This window comes from Budorcas taxicolor, chromosome 16, assembly GCF_023091745.1.
Source record: "Budorcas taxicolor isolate Tak-1 chromosome 16, Takin1.1, whole genome shotgun sequence".
Lineage (NCBI taxonomy): Eukaryota > Metazoa > Chordata > Mammalia > Artiodactyla > Bovidae > Budorcas > Budorcas taxicolor.
The window spans coordinates 31,545,627-31,573,311 of record NC_068925.1 but is presented as its reverse complement, the minus strand read 5'-3'; the positions used below and the strand labels follow the sequence as shown (position 1 = coordinate 31,573,311).

The 27,685-nt window shown below is 38.6% G+C and overlaps 1 protein-coding gene across 1 annotated transcript in view; it reads left to right on the top strand.

The window, feature by feature from the left end:
- The first annotated feature begins 3,568 nt into the window (after positions 1-3,568).
- Positions 3,569-27,685, top strand: part of SCCPDH (saccharopine dehydrogenase (putative)) — a 29,148-nt gene continuing 5,031 nt past the window's right edge. The window contains exons 1-9 of the mRNA XM_052653867.1: positions 3,569-3,849; positions 5,730-5,842; positions 10,904-10,984; positions 13,092-13,221; positions 15,670-15,719; positions 21,350-21,480; positions 22,420-22,537; positions 23,308-23,427; positions 23,519-23,575. Of these exons, the coding sequence (XP_052509827.1) occupies positions 3,660-3,849; positions 5,730-5,842; positions 10,904-10,984; positions 13,092-13,221; positions 15,670-15,719; positions 21,350-21,480; positions 22,420-22,537; positions 23,308-23,427; positions 23,519-23,575 (990 nt within the window). The 5' untranslated portion in view covers positions 3,569-3,659. The remainder of the gene's footprint in view (positions 3,850-5,729; positions 5,843-10,903; positions 10,985-13,091; positions 13,222-15,669; positions 15,720-21,349; positions 21,481-22,419; positions 22,538-23,307; positions 23,428-23,518; positions 23,576-27,685) is intronic.

Genomic DNA, 27,685 nt, shown 5'->3' with positions numbered 1-27,685 from the left:
CATGAGGTGGCCAAAGTACTGGAGTTTCAGCTTTAGCATCATTCCTTCTAAAGAACACCCAGGACTGATCTCCTTTAGGATGGACTGGTTGGATCTCCTTGCTGTCCAAGGGACTCTCAACACCACAGTCTTCTCCAACACCACAGTTCAAAAGCATCAATTCTTTGGCGCTCAGCTTTCTTCACAGTCCAACTCTCACATCCATACATGACTACTGGAAAAACCATAGCCTTGACTAGACAGACCTTTGTTGGCGAAGTAATGTCTCTGCTTTTGAATATGCTATCTAGGCTGGTCATAACTTTCCTTTCAAGGAGTAAGCATCTTTTAATTTCATGGCTGCAATCACCATCTGCAGTGATTTTGGAGCCCAAAAAAATAAAGTCTGACACTGTTTCCACTGTTTCCTCATCTATTTGCCATGAAGTGATGGGACAGGGACAGTGGCTGGGAGGAGCTACCCCCCATCCAAGGAGCAGTGGTTGCGTGGGCACAGGAAGGCCAAGAGGAGCTACTCCATGTTCAAGGTCAGGAGGGGCAGCAGTGAGGAGATACCCCTGGTACCAGGTAAGAGAAACCCAAGTAAGATGGTAGGTGTTGCAAGAGGGCATCAGAGGGCAGACACACTGAAACCATAATCACAGAAAACTAGTCAATCTAATCACACTAGGACCACAGCCTTGTCTAACTCAATGAAACTAAGCCATGCCCTGTGGGGCCACCCAAGATGAGCAGGCATGGTGGAGAGGTCTGACAGAATGTGGTCCACTGGAGAAGGGAATGGCAAACCGCTTCAGTGTTCTTGCCTTGAGAACCCCACGAACAGTATGAAAAGGCAAAATGATAGGATACAGAAAGAGGAACTCCCCAGGTCAGTAGGTGCCCAATATGCTACTGGAGATCAGTGGAGAAATAACTCCAGAAAGAATGAAGGGATGGAGCCAAAGCAAAAACAATACCCAGTTGTGGATGTGACTGGTGATAGAAGCAAGGTCCAAAGCAGTAAAGAGCAATATTGCATAGGAACCTGGAATGTCAGGTCCATGAATCAAGGCAAATTGGAAGTGGTCAAACAGGAGATGGCAAGAATGAACGTCAACATTCTAGGAATCAGCAAACTAAAATGGACTGGAATGAGTGAATTTAACTCAGATGACCATTATATCTACTACTGCGGACAGGAATCCCTTAGAAGAAATGGAGTAGCCATTATGGTCAACAAAAGAGTCCAAAATGCAGTACTTGGGACTGCTCAACACAAGAGCAAATCCTTCCAAGACTCCCATCACCATAGATGGGTTTTGCCTGCTTCTGAAATTCAAATAAAGGGAATCGTACAGATGTATTCTTTCTTTACCCAACTTTCTTTATTCAAATTAGTGTTTATGAGATTCATTCATATTATTGTGTGTAACAGTGGACCAAAAATCCCATCCAGGTGGCAAGAGGAACTGGCCTCAGCGGCAGGACTGCAAATGATCAGGGTGATCCCCACAGCTGCTCCCTAGCCCCTTCTCAAAGCCAGCTCCTGTTCCTTTTTAAAAAATTCTGATTATAAAGGTAATGTACTTCCTGTTTAAAACAAAAAGTTTAGGGACTTTCCTGGTGGTCCAGTGGCTAAGATTATGCACTCCCAATGTAGGGGGCCCAGGTTTGATCCTTGGTGAGGGAATTAGATCCCACATATGGCAACTAAGACCCAGCACAGTCAAAGAGATAAAAACAAAAGTTATTGAAGTATAAATAGGTTAAAAAGTGAAAAGTACAGGTCCCTTTCCTCCTCCATAATTCATAAAAACCCACTCCTCAATAATTATTGCTATTACTATTAACAATAACTAACATGTATTGACTATTTAAGATGTGTAAGGTGTTTTTAAGCATTTTACGGTTCTTTTTTTTAAAAAAAATTATTTATTTTTGGCTGTCCTGGGTCTTCCTTGCTGTGCAGGCTTTTCCCTAGTTGCTGAGAGCAGGGGCTTCTAGTCGTGGTGCCAAGGCTTCTCATTGCACTGTCTTCTCTAGTTGCAGAGCACAGACTCTAGCGCATGTTGGCTAAGTAGTTTCCACTTCTGGGCTCTAGAGCACAGGCTCAACAGTTGTGGTGCATAGGCTTAGTTGCTATGGAACCCTGTCTCCTGCACTGGCAGGTGATTTCTTTACCACTGAGCCACCAGGGAAGCTCCCCCCACAGCTCTTTTTAAAAATAAAGATTTGTCATATATTCTGCTATTATTTCATATTCATACAGTCAACTAAAAATTGTCACTTGCCATCTGGTTCTATAAGAATGGAGTCACTAGCCTCTGCAATCACTAACCTTCAACAACAGCCCCCCCACCCTCCCCCAAAAAAACCACTCTGTGTTCTGGGAAAAGTCGGCAGAACAGATCTTCAGATAGTAGGAGATTTTATGAGCCCAATCTCTTACATTTTCTCATACCTAGAAAAGCACTAAAATCATTAACGGAGACATCTCTGCCTCTGAAGTAGCAGCAACCTTCTGCCAAAATGTGTGCTTGCTTCCCCTTCACTAAAGTCCCATATATACTGACTTCTCCCCACCTCTTCAGAATAGCTCCTCAGAGGCATCTGAGAGGCTGTATCCTGGACTATAGTCCTTAGTAAGAGGAGCTTCACCATTGACTGTGTTTTGCATCACCAAGGGGGGCGTCCCTCAGGTGACCGGAGGGCACTCAGACGGTGGAGGCGGAGCCTGCGGCAGAGGGCGCTGCAGAGTCGGCCCTGGGAGGGGGACCCATGTGTCCACCCTCCACTTCCACCTGGCTCAGCAGACACTCTCTAGGTAATGTGCTTCGTAACCAAACAAACAAAAAGATAAGGGTTTTCGGCGTGGGCAGAGTTCCTATCCATCAGTTCAGTTCAGCTCAGTCGCTCAGTCGTGTCCGACTCTTTGCGACCCCATGAATCGCAGCACTCCAGGCCTCCCTGTCCATCACCATCTCCCGGAGTTCACTCAAACTCACGTCCATCGAGTTGGTGATGCCATCCAGCCATCTCATCCTCTGTCGTCCCCTTTTCCTCCTGCCCCCCATCCCTCCTAGCATGTCTTTTCCAGTAAGTCAACTCTTCGCATGAGGTGGCCAAAGTACTGGAGTTTCAGCTTTGGCATCATTCCTTCCAAAGAACACCCAGGGCGATCTCCTTTAGAATTGACTGGTTGGATCTCCTTGCAGTCCATCATGTTTTGGCAAACTCTCGCTTTGAGCAGCCTCCTCTTGCCAAAAAAAAAAAAAAAAAAAGGAATAACTGGCTGCAGCCTACGGAGGAGCGAAAAGATGCGACACCTAAGGGATTCAGAGCTGTGTCAGACCATCGACGGATCGGAGGATAGCCACCGTCTACTCCCGCCAACCGGGGAAGCTTGGGAAGCACAAAGCCCTCGCGGGCAGCTCTGGCGAACACACGTGAGGAGTGGGCGTGGCAGCCCCCCTGGGCACCCGGCGACGTGGGCGGGGGCGGGGGCGTGGCTGTGGCTAGGCGGCGCGCGCGGGACTTCGGGAGCGCGGTGTGCAGGCGGCAGAGACCGCAGCGGCCGCGGCAGAGGCGGTTGCTGCGCCCGGTACTGTGGCCGCTGCCTGAGGCGCAGGCGCCGTGGGCTCAGCCCGCCCCGGGCCTTGCGTCGCTGTGGGTTCGTCATGGCGACCCAGCAGAGGCCTTTCCACCTGGTGGTGTTCGGCGCCTCTGGCTTTACCGGCCAGTTCGTGACCGAGGAGGTGGCGCGGGAGCAGGTGTCCCCGGAGCGGACTACCCATCTGCCCTGGGCCGTGGCGGGCCGTTCCCGGGAGAAGCTGCTGCGAGTGCTGGAGAGGGCTGCCATGAAGCTGGGTAAAGGGGGCAGGCTGGGACGTCCCGGGACCTTGGGCTCGGCCCCGCCGCCGCGGCTCTCACCCCCCACGAGCCTCCTTCTCCCGGCTGAGGGGTTCCCGTCGCCTTAAATGAGCGCTTCTCTCCCTTGGGTGCCCCTCGAGGTTCCCAAACCTGCTAGAGGCCAGGAAGAAGAGAGCGATGCTTCACATGATGTCAGAGCTTTCCCCCATTTCCTAAAACGAAAAGAGAGAAATCCCCCCTTCAGTTTCTCCCTTAGGGAATCTCCCGCTGGCGAAACAGGAACTTTAGTTTTTCCTTTCTGCTCCCTCCCCGTCTAGAGCCAGGGGTACCTTGTACCCTGCTTCCAGCGTTACAGGGCTGGAAGTTCTAGGTACTTGATCGGATAGAACAGTAGAGCACTGGCTTCTTCAGCATTGTTTGTACTCTGCCGCGTTTTGGAAATGGGAGAGAAAGCTTAGGACTTTTAATGATAACATTGTTGTGGTTTTAATTTTTAATTTCATTTTTGCGTGTAAGAATTCTCCAGCAGTCCCTCTATTAAACCTTCCCCAATTTTTTTGGTGTGGTTTTGTTTTGGGCATTTACTTGCTCCTTCTGCATTGATTGAAAAATGTTTTTATTGAGTGGTCTTTTAAATGTCAGGTCCTATTCTAAATGCTGGGATTCAGATGAGGAGAGAGTCACATACACACAAACACCCATGGCCCTTGGGTTGCAGGGAGACCTTTAGGTTAGGAGTCGGTTGCTTTTAACTAATTTTCCACCCTACTGCCCCTTCATACAGACAAACAGCACCTGTTAGAGTTCGGGATATTCTTCATTCTTCTGTTTAAGCTTCATCTCACTTCCTGCTAATTCTACACAGAGTCCTGTTACGGTGGGAATTTGGAACCTATTTTGTTTGTGGTTTGTACAGGAGATACCATGTAGGCTGACTCTTCTACAATTCTCCTGCTACCACTACCAAGTACAGAATCTTTCCCAAAGAGCTTTCTGGTCTTTACTTTTCCAGAAGAAATACTTTGATTATTAAAATTTCCTTTTAAAAATTCCTCCTTTTTATTTTGTTCAAGAAGATGGTACGGATACAGCCTAGTTGGCTACCATTTACAATGCACACATCAAGTTACTGCAGGGAATACACCTTGATTCATGAAACCTTTGTACTCTATTGATTCAGTTTATTCCAATTATTTCCTTATTATGAACCTAAATGTTCTTCCCTAGACTGTGTTTTACACTTCAGTCCTCTTTTGTTTCATTATGTTAATGTTAACTCCCTTCCACCTGATAATTTTATCATATGTAGTTATTTAATAGTTGATAAGAAACTGCATTTATGATTCTTCCTGGAGAGGAATACAGGAAAATCATCTTCTGAAAACTTGTAAAATTGGCATTTTACATAGAGTTGTCATTTACACATTCCTTATGTTAGATTTTCTTTTAAACGTTAAGTTGTTTTATTAGGGAGCTTCTTCCCCAGTGGCTCAGTGGTAAAGAATCCCTACAGTGGAGCAGACAGGGGTTCGATCCGGAATATCCCCTGGAGAAGGAACTGGCAACCAACTCCAGTATTCTTGCCTGGGAAATCCCATGGACAGAGGAGCCTGACAGACTACAGTCCCTGGGGTCGCAAAGAGTCGGACACGACTTAGGAATTAAACAACAACAATGTGTTTTATTAACCCTTCGTATTAACTCCATTTACCTCGTAGTCTTTTCCCTTTTTTAAATTACCTGTTTAAAAACAGTTTTGTTTGAGAGGAAGAATTAGCTCTTAGTGCGTTTGCCATCACTGGTTATTATGAAAGGAAGATCTGGGAGATCTAATACTATACTGGGATTTGCCTAAAACGATTTATTCTTTATTTCAGGAAGACCGACACTGTCATCTGAGGTTGGAATAATAATTTGTGATATCACTAATCCAGCCTCACTTGATGAAATGGCTAAACAGGCAACAGTTGTCCTCAACTGTGTAGGCCCAGTAAGTAATCTGCCCTTCTTTGTATCAGAACAAAAAAATCTATTCATTTCTAGCAGAATCTGGTATTTTGTATTCCAGAGAAACATAAGGGCAAGGAACAGAAGAATTGATTCAGGACGTTAACCCCTTACGAGGAGTTTTTACTTCTCACGAGAAGCAAATGAATATGACCAAAGTCTCCTGAAAGAGGGAGTGACACTAGACTCTAGGATTGTTGCTGTTTTATTTAGTGGCTACATGTGGCTACAACACATAACTGTTGTGTGCTATATGCCCCTTAACTAGAAAAATGAGCAGGTACCCACAATCTGCTTTTTATTTATTTTTAAAATTGCATTGTGTACTGCTATATAACAGTGTATATGTCAATGCATGTACAAAGAAAGATGTTTTAAAAGGACTCATTCATGTATTCAATAAATATTTATTGAAATATATATATAGAAAATACACAGAAAATCTCTCATGAAGCTGATAGTCCAGTGAGGAGACAGAAAAATATGTTATAATAGTGGGTAAGTGACAGGTGCTTTGAAGAAAAATACAACAGGGAAGAGAGAGAAAAAGATTGGCACACCAGTCTCTGTTGGGTGGATGGTCAGGGAAGGTCTCTATAGGAACTTTGCAGAGAGACCTGAATGCAGTGAGGGAATAAACCGTGTGTGTATTACTTTGCAGAGAGACCTCAATGCAGTGAGGGAATAAACTCTGTGTGTATTGGAGGGTAGGGGGTTGCAGGGAAGAGCAAACACAAAGGTCGTGAGATGAGCATGTTCTTGGAGAGACGGAGGAATGTGAGAGAGGCCAGTGTAGTTGGGCGTGAACAGGGCAGAGAGGTGAGGAGTTAGATTGGAGAGATACCCAGCAGCTAGGTGGTTAGGTCTGAAAGGTCAAGGTTGGGGGTTTGGATTTTTCTTCTAAATATGACAGTTACTGAACGATTGAAAGCAGGTTGACATAATTTGATTTATGGTTTTGAAATTCTTTGGCTTCTGAGAGGAAAAATAGATGGTAGGGAACCAAGAGTAGAATGATGCAAGCAAGCCAAGGACAGGGTAGGAGTGTTAGACGGGGAGAGAAGTGGTTGAGTCCAGATATTCTGACAAGAGAACCTCAAGCAGCTGCTGTTGGCCTGAATGAGAAAGAGATACTTGTGGTCTGTGTAACATGGTGAATGTTGGTGACATTTACTGATCAGAGGAAGCAATCCTAATTGTCAAAGCATTTAGGAAATTGTTCATAATTTTGTTAAGTGAAACCAGAAACTTTTTGATTGTCATAAAATATGTTTCTGTTGTTTATTTCAATTTATTTTGTTCTTGACTAGCTTAGAATATGGCTCTGTGATATGTTGCTTGAATCACTGTCTTATATACATCCTCAAACGAACTTGTCCCTCCCTCCCCATACTCTGGAAAGATCCGAGCCCTGATTGGTCCAGCTCCCTGCTTACTCTTTACCTGAACATGTGTAACCCAGTGTGGCTGGGGAAAAATGCATCGTGATGCTGACTGGTCCCACTTAAAATATGTGATTACAAACCTCATGTGCAGTCTCAGTACTTCCCGCAGTTCTGTTTCCCTAGGCTATTTTCTCTTCTATTCTCTGAAGCAACAGTTTTATAACTTCTTTTTTCTCATACTTTTGACATCCCATTCCTTTTTTCCTTTTTTCTCACTTACCTGGTAACTTTCTTCCTTTCTTTGTCTCTTTCTTTCTTTCTCCTTCCCTTTCTCCCTCCGTGTCTCCCTACCTGTTGGGAGAATTTATACTCCCTACTTCCCTGCATTATACCTTGACTTTGCCTTACCTCCTTTTATAAGGAAAAACTGCCCCTGCTTCTGTTGGGCACCATATTCAAAGACTTTATAGTTACAGGTTTATAGTTACATGTGTTCTTGTTATCATCAAATTTTCCATCTTGATGGATTATTCCTCTCAACATACAAATGTGGGATTATATCTCTCATTTAAAGAAAAACTTCCCTAAGTTCTACATACCCTTACTCACATTTTTCTGCGCAAAACTCCTTGAAAGAGTTCTCTCTATTTATTGTCTCCTCTTCCTCACCTTCTTCTCTCTCCAGTCTTGTCAGGCTTTTATCCTTCGGCCTTCAATGAAACTACTCTGCCAACATCCCTGTCCTGTCAGATCCAGTTGTCAGTTCCCATTGCTCATCTTAGTCAAACCTCTCAGCATTTGTTCCAGTTGATCACTTTTTCCTTTCTTCATTTAGTTTCTAAATTCTTGCCCTTTCCTAGTCCCCCTCCCCCGCCCCCTAGCTTTTTATCCTCCTGTGAATGCCAGAGGCCTCAGAGCTTAAGCCTTAGAAACTCTTTTCTGTTTACATTTGCTGGACCATTTTTAAATGTGATTATGATTGTGGTAAAATGTATATAACATAAAATTTAGCATTTTAACCATTTTTAAGTGTACACTTTAGTAACATTAAGTACATTCACAGTCTTATAGAACCATCAGCACTTTATTTACAGAACATTTTTATTACCCCAAACAGAAAGTGTAACTGGGCCACTATTTTTTAAACCTTGTGAAATCAATTCAGTGGATTAAGACTAGGCAGTACAAAGAAAATAATCAGATAGACTGAAGTAGAAAATAGGATGAATTACACATAATAAAGGTAAATATTGGTTCATGAAGCTTTCATGTCAGGTAACATTTGTGTATGGAGTCACTATGTGAAATGAATTTCTTAGGGTCGTAGTCAGAAAGATTAGAAATCTATAGCTTTCAATACCGTCTGTATGCTGATGATGCCCACATTAACTTATTTCCACTGAAAACATACCCCTTAAACTGGATCTAATTACCTTCTGGATGTTTCCAGTCGGACGGTTTATAGTCTTCTCTAGCTTTTTGCCTCCAAAACATTCTGCTCCTTAACCGCTGCTCTGAAGCTTGTTTTTACTTTGTAATATGGATTATTCTCCCAGGGTAGATGCCAGTTTGCTAGTTTTGGTGTCATAATTTGTTTCTTTGAAGGTATTTTTTAACACCCATGTCTCTACTTTGTGAGGGTCTCTTTCGTGAGAACTAAATGATATCTGTGGAACTAATCAGGCATTTATAAACAAGCGGTATGTCAAAATAGACAGAAATGACTGAGTGAATACTTTTAAGCATTATTCTCTATGGTCTTCTGTGCTCAGAAGTGGAGAGGGGAAAACTGCTTTTGAGAGAAAGATGATGAATCTGATTTTGGATGTATTGAAACTGAGGTGTATGCTAGATATTTTTAAGTTAAGACAGGAAATATGTAATGGAATTATAATGAAATTATTTTCTGTAAATAAGTGATGAAATCAAGATGAAGAGAAAATAGAGGAAGGAAAATGAAACCTAAGAGAAATTAGTTTTGCCAAATGTTCTGTGCTTTTGTGGATCCTGAATTTCATGACAGAAGCTGCAGATGAGGCAACTTCATCAGTGAGCAGCTCTGAAGACAGGAGTTGGAAGTCATCAGCATACATATTTTAATTGAAATCCAGAAAGTAGGTGAGATTTTCTGGGGAGAATGTCTAGGGAGGCAATTCTCTACCTCTAATGTACATTGGAGTCACCAGTGAGGCTTATTTATAATGATGGTTCCTGGAGTCTACCCCAGAAAACTTCTTACTGGAGGGCATTGGGGTGGGACTGAACAACCAGCAGGCTTAATGAGGGCCCAGGTGATTCTGACATAAGTAACTTGAGATATTTGGGGGTAAAATAATCAGGAGGCCAAGGAAGTCACTAAATGAGTTTCAAATGGATGTGTGTCAATATTACCTAAGATGATCCATTGAGTACAGGAAGAAAATAGAGCTTTGACTTTTATGTATGTTTAAAAATGTGTATTAGTATAGTAATCCATGTCCATGATGTGTAAATAAATTCGTACGATTTAGTAGATGATGGATTTTAAAATCTGAACTTAGGTCTTGGTGCCTTGAAAGCCCTGGTTTGTTCCGCTGTGCTGTGTTGCCTCAGAGGTGAAGTGCTTCAGTAATTTTAGTGTTGGTTAGTGGCAGAGGATGAACTAGAACTTAAACACACTCTCCCAGTCCTGTCATTCCAGTGTTGTTTGCTGTTTTTAAGAAGGGGGAGAGAAGGCTGGGGAGTTAGGTAGAGAGGAACCTATAAGCTACGTGAAACGGTCCGTCCCTGCAGTGCCCTGTCTTGTCTTGTAAGTGTCCCTTTACCTGTTTCTTAAAGTCTAGAGGAAGCAGACCATCTCCATTCTCCATCTTTTGCTGTGAGGAATGAGAGAAGCAGAGGAGCTTGTTCTTCTCCTACCCTACCCTCAAAAGGAGAAATTCATCATGCTTCTTTTGAAATGGGACTGACTGATATATTAACTATTGTATAGTTTTAAAATGTGAAATTCCTTGAGTTTGAGCAACAAATAGTTTGGGAGATAAAATCACTCAGATTATCTACTGTGTCCAATATTAAACTTATCCCTTCCAAACCTCTTCATCCTGTTTTTCTTTATTTTGTCTAATACAGCCACTGGTTTTTGGCCTCCATGTCCTGCTAATCAGGAAGTCAGATCATTTCTTTTAAGTATATCTCACCCTTAGTAAATCCTTCCCCTTCCTTAGCTTTGTCCTTCATTTCTTACTTGCCATAAGTTTTGTTTTCTAATGCCACAGGCAGAGTGATATGCCTGTGCTATAAATTTTTCATCACTGTCCTATTTCAGATCCTCCAGGAGGGCTCAGCAATGCAGAAAAGATAAAGCTCAGTCTTGATGGCAGGGCACTTAGGGTCGTTCCTGATCTGGCAAAGCCTTACTGTTCTTCAGAAGTGAGCTCAAATGAGTCACTGATTCTGTGAAACTTCCGAGTTTATCTTAAGTTAGAGAGAATTCCATCAGTCCTTAATTTACATTGTGAGTGTCAGTATATGGCAGTTATATTATTTTCTAATTTTCTATTTAGACTATTAATATTTGATTTCTTGATAACCAAGACTGTACCTCCAGAACTCAATGGTATCCCTTCATTTAAGCTTGCCAACTAAGAGTAAATTGTTGGTTTTCTTTATTCTCTCAGTACCGATTTTATGGAGAACCTGTAATAAAAGCATGTATTGAAAATGGAACTAGCTGTATTGACATCTCTGGAGAACCTCAGGTATGTAAAATGAAAAGAGAACAGAATTAATAATACAACTTCTGTTCACATGAAAAATGGTGCAATTTTGCGGACATATTTTAGAAGGTAATGATTCCTCCCTAGCATTTAAAGATGGTATTTCAATAAAAGCTTGAAGGAGAGCATAGCTTCATTTTTTCTGAATTTGTTCCCAACAGTCTGATTTCTTTCAAAGCCTTTGTGTATAGTATGTGTTGATTTATATAACTACTGCATGCTGTAAACAGAATTAATTAAAATAAAACTTGCTCAGAGTCATACAACCATTAAGTTGAAAAGCTAGGACTTGAAATGAGGTTTGCCTGACTGCAGGGAGTGGAGTATTAGAAGAACAAAGCTACACTAGTTGCTTTATAACTATAATCTCCTATGCTCCTAGAATCTCAGTCCTGTCATCAGTGTTCCAGTATAGTATATACATACTGAGAGCTTATCAGTTGGTGATACTGGAAAGTGCTGAGAAAGTGTAAATTACCAAGACTGATGCAAGAAGTCAGAAGCAGGAATGTAAGAAAAACTGACTCTTACTTAAAATATTCTAGAACAAAGAAAATGGTGAAAAGCTTCCAAGTTACCTTGTAAAACACTATGAATGTAGTATCAAAACCTAATAGTGATCCAGAAAGTGTGTACACCGAAAAAGCAAATTTAAGTAACTCAGTTTAAAAAAAGGGCAAGGGAGGAAACAAGCAAATCTCCTGTGCAAAAGAATTCCGTGTAATTCACGTAGCTTCTGTGCCCTCAAGGAGGGTAAACATAACACCTGCCGCCTTATGTGTGGGCTGCACACAGTCACTTCCTTCCAGTGTATGGAAAAGACAAGCTTTACAGTGGAGAAGCTGGAGAACACTAGCTCAGCCAGGTATTCAGGGTCAACATCAACAGTGATAAATTATGTTGATAGTATGTACTCTCTTCTTTTAATTGAAGTACAGCTAATTTACAATATGGTGTTAGTTTCAGACGTATAACAAAGTGTTTCAGCTATATGTATTTTCAGATCCTTTTCCATTATAGGATATAGTTCCCTGTGCTATAGAGTAAATCCTTATTGTTTATCTATTTTATATTAGTGATATATCTTTTAATCCCATACTCCTAATTTATCCCTCTCTCCCACCCTCCCTCCTGCTTTGGTAACCATATATTTGTGAGATAGTATGTACTGTTGATATGACATCATGAAATGGCACTTTACTCCTGTGATCTTCCTCCCCAAAACCTATAACCTCACTATAGTAATGAGAAAATCATGAAATAAATTCCAGTAGAGGGACATTCTACCAAGTACCTGGGCAGTACTGTAAAGGTCATAAAAAGCTAGAAAAGTCTGAGAAACCGTCACAGCCAGAGGAACCTAAGAAGACATGACCGCTAAATGTAGAACAGTATCTTGAATGAGATCCTGGATAGAAGGAGGACATTAGGTAAAAGCAAAGGAAACCTGAACAAAGTATAGACTTCAGTTAGTAATAATGTATCAAGATTGGTTCTTTAATTATAACACATTAATGTGAAAGATGAAATGATAGGGTTAGCTGAGTACAGAGTGCCTAGGAACACTCTACTACTCAATTATTTCCCTGTAAATCTAAAATTGTTTTAAAAAAGTAATTATTGAAAAACAGGCAAAAGAATTTGAACAGACATTATTACCTTCTTGCATCCCCTCCTTTCTGACCATTCTTATCTTTCTGTTTACATATGTGCACAGATATATGTTTGTAATGATGTTCATCAGGAAGATGTGATTTGGGATAGCTTTGTTTGGCGTTCTTTGTATACTTTTATATTAATTTTTCATAATAGCAATTACTTTTACATTTAAAAATAGTTCTAAAAAATGAATTAATTCAGATCAGCATATCTCTCACCTGGAACAGAGTAGGTATGTTTGCTGAATAAGTGCCGACTATTTTCACAGTTAATGTTTTACTGCAGAGGCATCTTAGCGTTTTCACAGTTTAATTGCTTTGTTTTTTAAATTGTTTAAATTTAAATTTGCTTTTTAATTGCTTTGTTTTTTATTATTGTTCTAGATGTTTCTATGTAGGTCTGATTTAGATCTTTTGTCTTGAATCTTTAGTTTCTGGAACTAATGTATTGGAAGTATCATGAGAAAGCTGCAGAAAAGGGGGTTTATATCATTGGAAGCAGTGGCTTTGACTCCATTCCAGCAGATCTGGGAGTAATATATACCAGAAATAAAATGAATGGTAATTATTGATCAATAAGCAATAATGGAATTTAAAATAGAGTAATTTCATGTTGGTAATTGTGATGAACTCAAATCTGCTTGGGAAAAGAAACATAATTATTAATGGGTAATATTAAAACACATACTTTGTTTTAATATAACTGCATGTTAGAAAATGCTACTGACACTGTTGGTTTTTGAGGTATGGATAGTACTATAAGTGTTCTAAAAGAAGGAATTCTCCATTTTTTGAATCTAGTTATGGTTATAGTTGTGGAAATCTAGTTGTGGAAAAATCTTTTAGCAAGCATTATAAATTCAAACTTGCTTTGTTTAGGAATTACTATATCTTAAAGTATCATACTAAATTGAAAAGTTTTAATTTTTTAATGAACGAAGCTAGGAAGTATTGAACAAAGTTTTTGATGTCTTTTTTTTTTTTAGCTCATGTATAAAAATGGAGACAATAAGAATGGGAAAAATTACTAATGTAGTAAAACAATGGAAGTTACTAATGTCATATATATACAAAAAAATCCTTTTAGAAGATGATCTGAAGCCCATAAATCCAGTTCTGTATAAACCATTCTAGAGCTTAAAAAGATGGAATGTGTTCCAGTTTATGTTAGAAAGGTAGCTTTGAAACCGAAGCTCAACACATGTAATGCACATGTATACCATTTACTGATTTTAGATTTTAGAAATTGAGGAATAGAATATTTTCTTAACATAGTGAATGTCAGAAAGCAGCAGCTAACATCATACTTAATAATGAAACACTAGAACCATTCCTAATAAAGAAAAGGGCATGAATTGAATACTTAGTCTCCCAACCCGTGGATCTAGTATATTTACATTTATTAAAAAATCTTCATTTACTAAAAAAGCTTGGACTGTTTTTCATGATGTTCCTACATGTTTCCCATTGAGGTTATTCTTAAATATTTAGTAGTTGTTATTTTGGATAGGTCCTTTTTTACTTTTAAAGGAGAAATACTACTTTGAGATTTGTTTTAAAACTTTTTCTCAATACTGAAACCAAGGAGTCAGCATTTTAGCAAATACCCCAACTAATTGTTAATTCACGTGGTTCACATTTTATTACATACATACGTATTAGGTGGTGCATGTTCTTCCTGTGCGTAGGGTTAGATCACAGAGCCATATATTCAGGCCACATTCTCTTAACTCTCAGAATCCTCTCCAGTGAGCTAGACTTTAATGATCTATTTTTGGTTTTGTCAGATATTTTAAAGTTGCTCAATTTATGCCCTTCTCTTTGTTAGGAATGGTTCTAGTGTTTCATTATTAAGTATGATGTTGGCTACTGCTTTCATTGTGTTAAGATGTTTATGTGGCTTTAGTTCTTCTCTGGTGTAACATCGTCATGGATGACATAGTTATTCATTACCTTACTCATTGTCAGCTTTCAAAGGCCTCATGCTTTAATTTTCTCTTGGAATTAAAACTGGGAATACTGTCTCTTAAGAAATGGATGTATTTCATTTTATCACGTTTTGAGAATTCGCTAGCCCATTATGTTTTTCTTTTGCCTTACTGCTCTCAATAAGCTCAAAGACTAATTAAATTCTTAACCACTCTACATGTATGTTAGTCCTCATGGTTAATATAATTGATTTCTCCTCTTTTTTCCTGGCTTTGGTTTTCTACTTTTATTTTTACTGTCTACATTTTTATCTCAATTAAACAGCCTTACTTTCAGTATTTAATAAGCCATCACAAAGGCCCACTTTGGTAGGGTTTCTGTACATTTATTATGCTGCTAAGTCACTTCAGTCGTGTCCAACTCTCTGCGACCCCATAGATGGCAGCCCACTAGGCTTCCCCATCCCTGGGATTCTCCAGGCAAGAACACTGGAGTGGGTTGCCATTTCCTTCTCCAGTACATGAAAGTGAAAAGTGAAAGTGAAGTCGCTCAGTCCTGTCCAACTCTTAGCGACCCTATGGACTGCAGGCCACCAGACTCCTCTGCCCATGGTATTTTCCAGGCAAGAGTACTGGAGTGGGGTGCCATTGCCTTCTCCAACATTTATTATAAGTCACTACTAATGAGCCTTCTTGAAAGCTTTCATATTGGAAAATGGAAGAATTCCCATAGGTGTAGTTTTGAGAACTGGTGGGCTTCCAGAATGAATGAGCTAAATTGTTGCCTTACTGGAAGAGATTTTTTGCAGTGTCAGTTTGACTGCTAGAAAACATTTTGTGTGTACCAGCAGTTAGTTTATGTTAAAGTACTTTTTTTCTGATAATTTTTCTGGCTTTAGCTGCTGCTTAAATCTGTTTACAGTAACCTAATAATACTGTTAAAGCACAGATTTTCCTGATTATATCAGTTATAAGCTTAATAAAAATGTTTCCTAAATGAATAGGTATAGCTTATTATTATTTGTCCTGGGTTAATAGATTTTTATTTGATTTTACTTTTACCATTTTCCTCCTCTTTTAGGTACACTGACTGCTGTGGAAAGTTTCCTGACCATATGTTCAGGACCTGAGGTTAGTTTTTGTCTGTCACATGTTTTCTATGTTAATATGAAAAAACATTTTGGAAATGATACGTGCCTGTTAAAAAGATTTAGAGTAATTAAATTGTATACACAATTGTAATTTTTAGTGCATGGAAGTCACTATATTTAATTTTAAAAATTAAAGGTTGCTGAGAATTATTTTGACTTAAAATAGAATTTATTTAAAACAGTTGCACAATTCATTGTATTAGAATGAGCTATCTTCATCCAAACACTAAGCATTTGTCATTGTTATGTGGTGAAATGTTGTCACCCTAGAAAATTATCACCGTAGTGCAAATCAGTGCATTTTTATTATGTGCCTAACTTAGAGTTGGATGCTCTTGTGGCCCTACAGGAAATATATGATGTAAATGTAATCTTACTGAATTTATGGTCTATTTGGGAACATAAGATAATTGCATTTTGGGGATAGGACCATGTTTTGTGGTAGTACTTTTATTGCCAATAGTACCTAACCCAATTCTGTGTCTATACTTGAGGCTTCATAAATATTTGTTCTCTTTAAAACAAATACTCAGTATTTCAGGTGTTGTGTAATGCAAGTATATGTAATAGTGCAAGATAGTGTGACGTATAAAGGAACAACATGCAAACCCTTAAAGAGGTAATAACTTAGACTAGCAGGAGACAAGAATTGTTATCAAAGAGGTCAGGTGAAATACTGAAGGATTCTGAGACTGGGGAATACATCTACCTGGGAGGCCAGAAATCATGGAGTTTTTGGAGAAGCGGGGATATGGACTGAATTCTAAAGGCTGGTGTGAGGAGGTATAGATAAGGGGGAGAAGACAGTTTAATCAAGATGTGACTGTGGGATGGTGTAGTGGACGTTTTAAGTAATGGTCTGTTCCTTTGGATTATGGGTTCAGATTGGTGAACACAAAGAACTCTGTAAAACACGCTAAAATTTGTGTTACAAATAATATCTGCTAGAGTATGAGAGGGAAGGGAAGTGATAGTGGGACTGAGTAATTTGAGAGTGCCTCATAAAGGCCTAATTAAGTTGAACCTTGAAAAGTGAATAGCATTTGGAAGATGAGAGGCAGCAACCTAAAACAAAACCACAGAAATGAGAATGAAAGACATGCTTGGAACTCTGGGGAACATGAGTTATAGAAAGCCAACTCAGCCTGGTTTAAACAAAATAGAAAAGAATTTACTGATTCTTGTAACCAAATGTCTGCAGGTAAACAGTGTGGCTGGATCTGGATGTTCTGGATGTTATCAGAACTCATCTTTACCCCTTGTCCTCTTCGTGTCTCTTCAGTAATTCTGTATTCCTCAGTGTAGGCTCTCACAATGGTGGGGAAGTGCTGGCGGCCACAGATACACATTGTACTTAAGGTTCATGATCTCCCAGAAACAGCTGGCAGAGTTTGAGTATGCAAAATTAGGGAAGATTACTCAAGTATTGGGTTATTTGGTCATTCTTGAGCCAAACAGTGAGACCTGGGGTATAATGGAGTACTCAGATAGCCCACAGAGAAGGCAGTGGCAACCCACTCCAGTACTCTTGCCTGGAAAATCCCATGGACAGAGGAGCCTGGTAGGCTGCAGTCCATGGGCTCGCAAAGAGTCAGACACGATGGAGCGACTGCACTTTCACTTTTCACTTCCATGCATTGGAGAAGGAAATGGCAACCCACTCCAGTGTTCTTGCCTGGAGAATCCCAGGGACGGGGGAGCCTGGTGGGCTGCCGTCTATGAGGTCGCACAGAGTCGGACACGACTGAAGCGACTTAGCAGCAGCAGATAGCTCAGGCCTGGGTCATGGGCCTCTGGAGGGGGAATCATAGGGCCAAGCCCTTCTGAACACCATGGAACAAATTCCAAATAGGAAAGAGAGTTTTGTAAGTAGAAGACAGGGTAGCAGAATTAAAAATTCCCTGCAGGGGACCAGTGTAGAACTGACAAAAACAGATGTCCACTACAGGGAGATAATGAGAAAATAATTAGAGCCAAAAAGCAGAGGCTTCTTGAAAGAGCAGCAGGAGATGATCTGTAACACAAAATGATAATACTGTCTCCTTCATATAATTGTTATGAAGATGAAGTTAGTCAATGAATATAAATCAGAACAGTGGTTGGCAGTTAATAATCACTCAATAAATATTGTTAAGTCCTGTTTTTATAAGGACTCTAAGTTGGGGCTTGATCAGGACCAAAGATTTGAAAACATCATATTCAATGCAGCTCCTTCTCACTCCCCTTAAAGCAAAATATGGAGCCTTAATTTCCCAAGGATGGACAAAGATAACTCCCTTGAAGAAGCATCCCTTGGCCCAGAATTGGTTTCCTCCTGCTGCTTCTCCCGCTTTTCCCCTTAAGCTTTATTACTTTACATAAAAATTGAATCATAGACAATGTATTGGATCACAAAGCAAGACTCAAAGAATTTCAGAGGATTGAAATCATATTCTCAAGACAGTGCTGTCTAGTACATCTTCCCACGATGATGCAGGTTTTCCATATATGCTATATAACGACTTTCATACCTCCAGTACAGGTGTCAGCCCACAGCCTGCTCTTACATGGCTGCAAGCTAAGAATAATTCTAATATATTTAAAGAGCTATAATGGAAAACGAAGAATGTGTAGCAGAGACCATATGTGGCCTACACAGCCCAAAATACTTAGTTTGACCTTTTACAGAAATAGCGTGCCAGTCGCTGTTTTAGAGTATGTTTCAGGCTATAATACTATTACAGTCTAGAAATTGTACACTAGAAATCAGTGAAGAGATAACAAGAATTCAGTCTCTTCACTTGTTACAGGTTTTTAGGATTTTGCATATACTCCCAAGTCAGTTTTGGTAGTTTGTGTCTGTGTTCGTTTCCTAGGACTGCCATAATAAAGTACCACCAACTGGGTTGCTTAAACAAGGGAGACAGTGCTTCAGGCAGAAGTCTAGATCTAGCTAGCAGTCTGATCTAGCTAGAAAGCTGGACGTCCATGATCAAGATGCTGGCGGGCTTGGTTTCTTCCGAGGACTGAGGGAGCCCCAGGCTTTCTCCTAGCTTTGGGTGCTTGCTGGGGCTCTTTGGTGTCCTCTGTTTCTAGAGGCATCACTCAGACCTCTTTTTCATCTTCACATGATGTGTGTGCGTGTCCAGATCTCTCCTTTGTATAAGGACACCAGTAATTTTGGGTTGGGGGTCCACCTCCTCCAGTATGACCTCAACTAGTTAAATCTGCAACAACCATATTTCCAAATAAGGCACATTCTGAGGTGCTGAGGGTTAGGCCTTCAACATACAAATTTGGGGCAGGGACACAATTTGATCCATAACAGTATCTTTCTAAGAATTTGTTCATTTCATCTAGGTTATCTAATTTGTTTGGCATACAACTGTTCACAGTATTTCCTTATGCTCCTTTTTCTTTCTGTAAGATTGGTAATGCCACTTCTTTCATTCCTGATTTTAGTAATTTGAGCCCTTTCCCTCTCTCTCTCTCTCTCTCTGTCAGTCCAGCTAAAGGTTTTTCAGTGTGATGGATTTCTTTAAAGATGCGGCTTTGGTTTCATTGACTTTATTGTTTTTCTTTTCTTTGTTTATTTCCACTCGAGTCTTTATTATTGCTAGAAGACTAGAATAGAAAGCAGAAATATAAAAATCAGTTGCATTTCTATATACCAGCCACAGTTAGAAAATGAATTGTTTTGAAAAAGAAACCATTTATAGTAGCATTAAAAAATCAAGAACTTTAGAGGACTTCCCTGATGGTCCAGTGGTCAAGAAACTGTCTCCCAATGCAGGGGACGTGGGTTCAATCCCTGGTTGGGGAACTGAGATCCCACATGACTGACACAGGGCAACTGAGCCCATGCATAGCAACTACTGAGGCTGTGTGCTCTAGAGCTCGGCCCCCACAACAAGGAAGCCCGCACACCACAACTTGAGAAGCCTGTGTACTGCAACGAAGAACCACTGCAGCCAAAACTTTAAAACATTAAAATAATCAAATACTTAAGAATAAGTGATACAAAATGTATCAGAGTTCTGTGAAGAAAACTATGAAATGTTATTGAGTGATCTTAAAGAAAGCAAGAAAATATGAGAATCCACCATATTCATGGATTTGAATACTCGATTTTATTAAGATGTCAGTTTTCCTTCAATTGATTTATAATCCCGTATAATTCCAATCAAAATCCCAAACAGGTTTTTTTTTTTTTTTGGCTTGTTTTCTTTTAGTGTGCAGCTTGACAAACTAGTTCTAAAATGTGTATGAAAATGCAGAGGGCTAAAAATAGGCAACACTTTCTTAAAGGAGAATAAGGTAGAACAATGCTCTTGAATATCAAGTCAGAATGTAATATTGTCAGGGAGATAGCAATAGGTCAACAGAACAGTATTCAGTATTTGTATGCATTACAAAATGATCACCACTAGTTAATATCTATCACCACACTTAGTTAAAATTTTTTTTCTTGTGATGAAAACTTATAAAATTTCTCTAAGCAAATTTCTAATATGCTATATAGTATTTTTGTATACATTTAAAATTTTTAAATTGAGTATTTTTTAATCAAAGACACCATTAAGAAAATGTTAAGGTCAGCTGCAGAGTAAAAAGGTATTTCTAACACATGATAAATCCTGACATCACAGTTTTGAACAAAAGAAGCAAAACTCAAGAAATATACACTATATGATTCCATTTCTATAAAATTTAGAAACAGGCAAAATTTACTACACTGTCTAGAAATGAATTCTTAGGTGGTAAGACTAAAAAAAAAAAAAGAATTTTTCTTGATTATCACAAAGGCAGGAAAGGAGGAGGACTTTCTGGGCTTAAATAGATGTTAGCCTCATAATTACATTAAATTATGCTTTTATGTTCTGTGCACTTTTCTATTTTTTAGCAAAATAAAGGGTTTTTTAAATGAGATGTAATTTTTGTCTTTTTAATGGCTTATTTGTATAAGAAGATACTCTTAGGTTTTTAAAAAATCCGTTTTCCCCTGATTTTAAGAAATCTTTGCAAATAGGTCAAATTGGCTAGGCGCAGATTGAGAACAGTTTCACAAATTAAACTCAGAAGACTTTTAGCTCTGTTTTAGTTTTAGCAAAACAGAAGTGATTAATCTGTAACAAAATGGAAGTTAGATTGGTATCTCTCTACCTTTCAGTTTCATCAAAGCTATTATGTGAAAACATGAATCTTCTGATGGTTTTATAATTTCTTTTTTCCTGCTTAAAGCAATCAGTGATAGTTAAGTGAAAATGATGAAGTGAAACTCACTGGCTTGTTAAAAAAAATATAAATAATGGTAGGAGGAAAGAAAAAAGGACATATGTTGTAAATATGTAGTATGTAAAAAGGTGTAAACAGTGAATATGATTGTACTAATGAATGTTACTGCTGCTTATCTGGTCATAAAAATTCATCTCAAGATTATTGAATTAGAGATTATGCCTTGCTCAAATAAGATGAAATGTTCTTTGTACTAATTAGAAATGACTTGGTTTTACATTTTAGTAATTATCCCTTAAGACATATTTCTTAATATTTTAATTTTTTTTGAGTGTAGTTGATTTACAGTGTTGTATGAGTTTACATGTTTCTTTAACTCTTGAATTATTTTGTTAGGGCTTGTCCATTCATGATGGTACCTGGAAGTCAGCAGTTTATGGTTTTGGAGATAAGAGTAATTTGAAAAAACTACGAAATGAGTCAGATATGAAGCCTGTCCCAATTGTTGGACCAAAATTGAAAAGAAGGTATATTATCACAAAATCTGTTCTTCAGTTTATCTAAGCATATTATTGTTTATCTGACTGTTAATAACATATGCTATTAAAAAAGCCTGGAGACTTTTATAGTGAGTTCACTGTTATTTTCAAAGATAAATAAAATATAATTAATATGTTACACTAAGTTTAACTACTTCATATATAATAATACATTTGGATTCTGGGAAAAATTAGTTTTATGACTCTTCACCATCAGTATCAAAATTAAACATCAGTTAAATTTTATGCAATAAAAATGTGATGATCTTATGTATATTAATAAATATATTAATAGTGTTTACATGTGAGAACCCTGAACTCAGAGTTTGGCCATTGAAATGAGTGTTCTTTTTATTGTTATCTGGGGAAATTGTTGGGGTACAGAACATGGTTAAATTATGTATGTGTTAAGTGCCCATGGTATGAAGAATACTAGTGTTCTAACTTGTCACTTCGGAGAAAGCAACGGCACCCCACTCCAGTACTCTTGCCTGGAAAATCCCATGGACAGAGGAGCCTAGTAGGCTGCAGTCCATGGGGTCGCTAAGAGTCGGACATGTCTGAGCAACTTCACTTTCACTTTTCACTTTCATGCATTGGAGAAGGAAATGGCAACCCACTCCAGTGTTCTTGCCTAGAGAATCCCAGGGACGGGGGAGCCTGGTGGGTTGCCGTCTATGGGGTCGCACAGAGTCCGACACAACTGAAGTGACTTAGCAGCAGCAGCAGCAACTTGTCACTTATTTGGGTGCAAGTGTAAAGAACAAAGGACGAATACTAAAGTAAATTTTAATTAAGAGCAGATCTGCCATCATTATTGTTATCATTAATTGCCTCAGCAAGAGTTAAAGTTTTTATTCAGAAATTTACCAGTTAAAGTTGTGGTCACTGTAAATGGAAAAGATGGAACATGGGTCTGTCTTGCAGGTGGCCAATATCTTACTGCAGAGAACTCAGCAGTTATTCCATTCCTTTCTTGGGAGCAGATGTGTCTGTTGTGAAGCGGACTCAGCGTTACTTGCATGAAAATTTAGAGCAGTCACCTGTAAGTGTATATGATTTATTTTTTAATAAAGAGTATTCTAGTTTGTTTCAGTTCTTCTATCAGTTTAATGTAGGATTTTTATGTTTATAAATCCAAAAAAAGAAAGAGTTGAATAGTGAATGTTTCAGTTTCTGGGAGCATAAAGAATTAGTAGTGTAAAGCATTTTGCATTTTATGGGGGTGGTAATAGCTTCCTCCCACAATTCAGATCTGACCTTCTGGATATGTTTTTTACTTGAGACAGTAGAAGCAAGTTCAGTGCAGGAAATCCTGGTGTTGTAAGCACCCAACAGTCCTGTTGAGAGTTTGAGCTGCTAGAATACTTTCTGTTGCTTATGGAGGTGTCTGGGTTCTTCTCTCTTCTGTCCTTGCTACCTCTGGAGTCCCATCCTACTCCACTGGTGAGAGAAGTCATTATTCCCACTGCCCAGACTTGAAACTATTTCAAGTTAAAAAAGAATTTCTCAAACAGGTTGTAAGTGGAGTATACATTCTATAATGTATAATTGTTAAACTCAGGTATATGATTATGAACATTTCATATTGTATTCAAGGAGGGGGAGCTAATTATTGTTTGCAACAATTCCTTTTAAAAAATGTCCCTCTAGTGTCTGTTTTCTGAACAAGCTTTTAGAACATAACACATTCATAAAGTGAAAACTGCTTTCATTTGATATTTCTGACTATAGAGTAAGTTATTAGTAGCTAACATTTTTGTATTACTTGGTCTAAGAAAGGCATAACATCCTGATTTTATATTCTTCATCTAGGTTCAGTATGCTGCTTATGTAACTGTGGGAGGCATCACTTCTGTTATTAAGCTGATGTTTGCTGGACTCTTCTTTTTATTCTTTGTGAGGTTTGGCATTGGAAGGCAACTTCTCATAAAAGTAAGTAAGTTTTTATGAAATTAAACCTATAGAAGTATTTTCTATGAATTTAAAAAAATATGACTAAAGGTTTTGTTTTTTTCCCCTTTAGTTCCCATGGCTCTTCTCCTTTGGTTATGTTTCAAAACAAGGTCCAACACAAAAACAGGTAACCCTTTCCTTTGTATCCAGATCTCTAAAGTAATATTTTTCTTTTACTTTTCCTCAGTGCAGTGACAATAATAGCTAAGACTTGATGAAGCACTTACTTTGTTTCAGACATTCTTATGTTCTTTATATACATTAAATTAGTCAATCTTTTCAAACACTCCTTGAGGGAGGTGTTATATCCATTTTAGAAATGAGGAAAATAAGTAACAGAAGTAACAGAGAGGCTAAGAAATTTGCCAAAGTCCTGTAGTAAGTAGATGGGCAGGCTAGAATGAGAACTGAGCTGTTTGGCTCCAGAAATTGTGTTCTCTTTGCATCATGGAAATTTCAGATTTTTTACTCTTCAATCTTACTCCTTCATTGTCTCATCCTTTTTACCTCCTTTGTCCCCCACTCCCAAGTGTACTTCCTTTTTCCTCTTTCACACACCCTGGATTCCCATGGTAGATAAATTGAATTGTCACCTGTCCAATATCCTCAATACGACTGCTTTAGGCATTTAAAATATAACGTGTAAAATCTGAACTTCTTTCCACCAAACCCTCTTCTTCCTTTTTGTTTCCCATCTCAGTTGGTGGCACTATCATCTGCCCAATCAAGAATGCAGGCATCACTCTAGATTTGTCTCCAAATCCATCACAACTACCTTAGTTCCTTCTCCCTTCTCTCCTGTCTCCCTTCTCCGCCACTTCCTTCTAATTGTGGTAAAATTAAAATACGCATGACATAAAATTTCCTATCTTAACCATTTTTGTTCATCAGGGATACAGAAGGCTGATTGTATATACCCTGTTTTGCTTATCCACTCATCTGTGCATTGACATTTGTATTACTTCTGTCTTTTGTCTATTTTGAATAATGCTTTTATGAAATTGAGTGTGCATTAACATCACTGAAGAGCTTTCAAAAAGTCCAGTGCCCAAGCCACATTCTACACCAATCAAACCTGAATCTCCGATCATCTGTTTTGGGTTCTCTCCCAAAGTTGAGATCTCTGCTATGAGGCCTCACTTCACACCTACTGAATCAGAATATCCAAATGCCAGAGTCAAAACATATATTTGAAAAAAGTTCCCTGAGTGATTCTGATATACAAAGTCCCAGGTGTAAAAGTCATTGCCTAAGCAGTAAATCAGGGAAGTATTTTAAAGAAGGTGATAACAGGGTCAGATTTAATTGTTTATTGAAGTGTAGTTGATTTACAATATTGTGTCAGTTTCAGGTATACGGCAAAGTAACTTAGTTATACATATATATTTTTTTCATGTTATTTTCCATTATAGGTTATTACCAGGTATTGGATGTAGTTCCTTCTGTTATACAGTAAATCCATGTTGCTGATCTATTCTGTGTGTAGCAGTTTGTAGTTGTTAAACCCCTACTCTTCATTTATCTGCCCCCCTTTCCTCTTTGGTAATAGTAAATTTGTTTTCTATGTCTGAATTTGTTTATATTTTGTATCAGTTTTTAAATTCTACACATAAATGATATCATATAATATTTGCCTTTCTCTGTTTGACTCATTTCACTTAGTATGGTATTCTCTAGGTCCATCTGTGTTGCTTCAAACAGCAATATTTCATTCTTTTTTTATAACAGTAATATTTCATTGTATATATACATATTAGGGGCTTCCCTCATAGCTCAGTTGGTAAAGAATCTGCCTGCAGTGCAGGAGACCCAGGTTCATTTCCTGGGTCAGGAAGATCCCCTGGAGAAGGAATTGGCAATGCACTCCAGTATCCTTGGCTGGAAAATCCTATGAACAGAGGAGCCTGGCGGGCTACAGTCCATGGAGTCACAAGAGTCGGACACAACTTAGCAGCTAAACCACCACCACCACCACCACCATACATATCACATCTCCTTAAACCAGTTGTCTGTTGATGAGCACTTGGATTGTTTCCATGTCTTGGCTATTATAAATAGGGCTGCTATGAACATTGGCATCCATTTATCTTTTGAATTAAAGTTTTCCTTTTTTCTGGACATATGGCCAGGAGTGGGATTGCTGGATCATATGGTAGCTCTGTTTTTAGTTTTTTTTAAGGAACCTCCATCCTGTTTTCTATGGTGGCTGTACCCATTTACGTTCTCACCAATGAGAGAACATACAGTATTTATCTTTGTCTTACTTTACTTGAAGTCCATCCATGTCATCACAGGTGGCAGGATTTCATTCTTTCTTATGGCTGAATAATATCCCTGTGTGTGTGTGTATCACTACATTTTCTTTGCACATCAGTGGACATTTAGGGTGTTTCCGTGTCTCAGCTATTGTAAATAACGCTGCGGTGAACATGGGGGTACAGATATTTTTTCAAATTAGTGCTTTGGGTTGCTTCAAATAAATATCTGAAAGTGGACTTGCTGGATTGTATGATTTGCATTTCCCTGCTGATTACTGATACTGAGCATGTTTTGTTAGTCACCTGTATGTATTTTTTGAAAAGTGTCTATTCAGGCCCATTTTTAATCAGATTGTTTGGTTGAGTTGTATGTATTTTTGTATATTTTAAGTATTAACTCTTTATTGGATACATTTTTTGCAAATATCTTCTTCCATTCAGTAGGCAGTCTTTTTGTTTTGTTGATAGTTTCACTGTGCAAAATTCAGTTTAATGTAGTTCCACTTGTTTATTTTTCCTTTTGTTTCTCCTAAGAAGACATCCAGTAAAATACTAAGACCGGTGTCAAAGAACATACTGCCTATGTTTTCCTCTCAGGAGTTGTGTGGTTTCAAGTCTAACATTTAAGTTCTTAATCCACTTTGAGTTTATTTTTCTATATGTTGTGAAACAGTAGTCCAGTTTGATTTTTTTGCATGAGGCTGTCCAATTTTCCCAGCACAGTGTATTAGAGAGACTGTCTTTCCTGTTGTATGTTCGTGCCTCCTCTTTTGTAGATTAATTGAACATGTAAGTGTGGGATTATCTCTGAGCTCTCTATTCTGTTCCATTGATCTATGTGTCTGTTTTTTTTTTGTGCCAGTACCATGCTGGTTTTGGGGGGTTTTTTTGGCCATGCTGCACAGCTTACAGGATCTTAGTTCCCCAACCAGAGATTGAACCCATGCTTCCTGCAGCGGAAGGAAGCATGGCGTTCTAACCCCTGTACCACCAGGGAGTTCTCAGTACCATACTCTTTTGATTACTGTACTTTAGTACTATAATTTGAAATTAGAGAAGATGATACTTCCAGCTTTGTTATTCTTTCTCAGGATTACTTTGACTCTTTGAGATCTTTTGACTTCAAATTTAAGAATTATTTGCTCTCATTTTTTGAAAAATGCCATTGTCATTTTGATAGGTATTGCATTGACTGTGTAGATTTTCTTGGGTAGTATTGTCATTTTAACAATATTAGTTCTTACAATCCAAGAGCATGGTATATATTTCTATGTGTCATCTTCAGTTTCTTTCATTAGTGTCATAGTTTCTCAAGCACAAGTATTTTACATCCTTGATTAGATTTATTTCTTGGTATTACTCCTTTTGATTGTAAATAAGATTGTTTTCTTAATTTCTCTTTCTGATTGTTGTTAGTATATAGAAATGCAATAAATTTCTGTATGTTAACTTTGTATTTATATCCTGCAACTTTACTGAGTTCATTTATTAGTTTTAATAGTTCTTTTGTGGGATCTTTAGGATAGTCTGTGTGTAATACCATGACCTCTGCATGCAGTGACAATTTTACTTCTTACTTTCCAATTTAGATTCCTTGTGTTCTGTTTCTTGTCTGATGGTTTTGACTAGGACTGCCAAATACTATGTTGAATAGAAGTGGCAAGAGTGGGTGCTCTTGTCTTGTTTCTGATCTTAGAAGAAAAGCTTTCAGAAAAGCTCTCAACTTTTCACCGTTGAGTATGCTGTTGGCTATGGGTTTGTCATATGTGGTCTTTATTATGTTGAAATATGTCCCCTCTATATACACACTTTGTTGAGACTTTTTATTATAAATGGATGTTGAATTTTATCAAGTGCTTTTCCTGTGTTTGAGATGATTATATCATTTTTATCCTTTATTTTGTTAATGTGGAATATCACACTGACTTATTTGTGGATGTTGCACATGTTTGCATCCCTAAACTAAATCCCACTTAAGT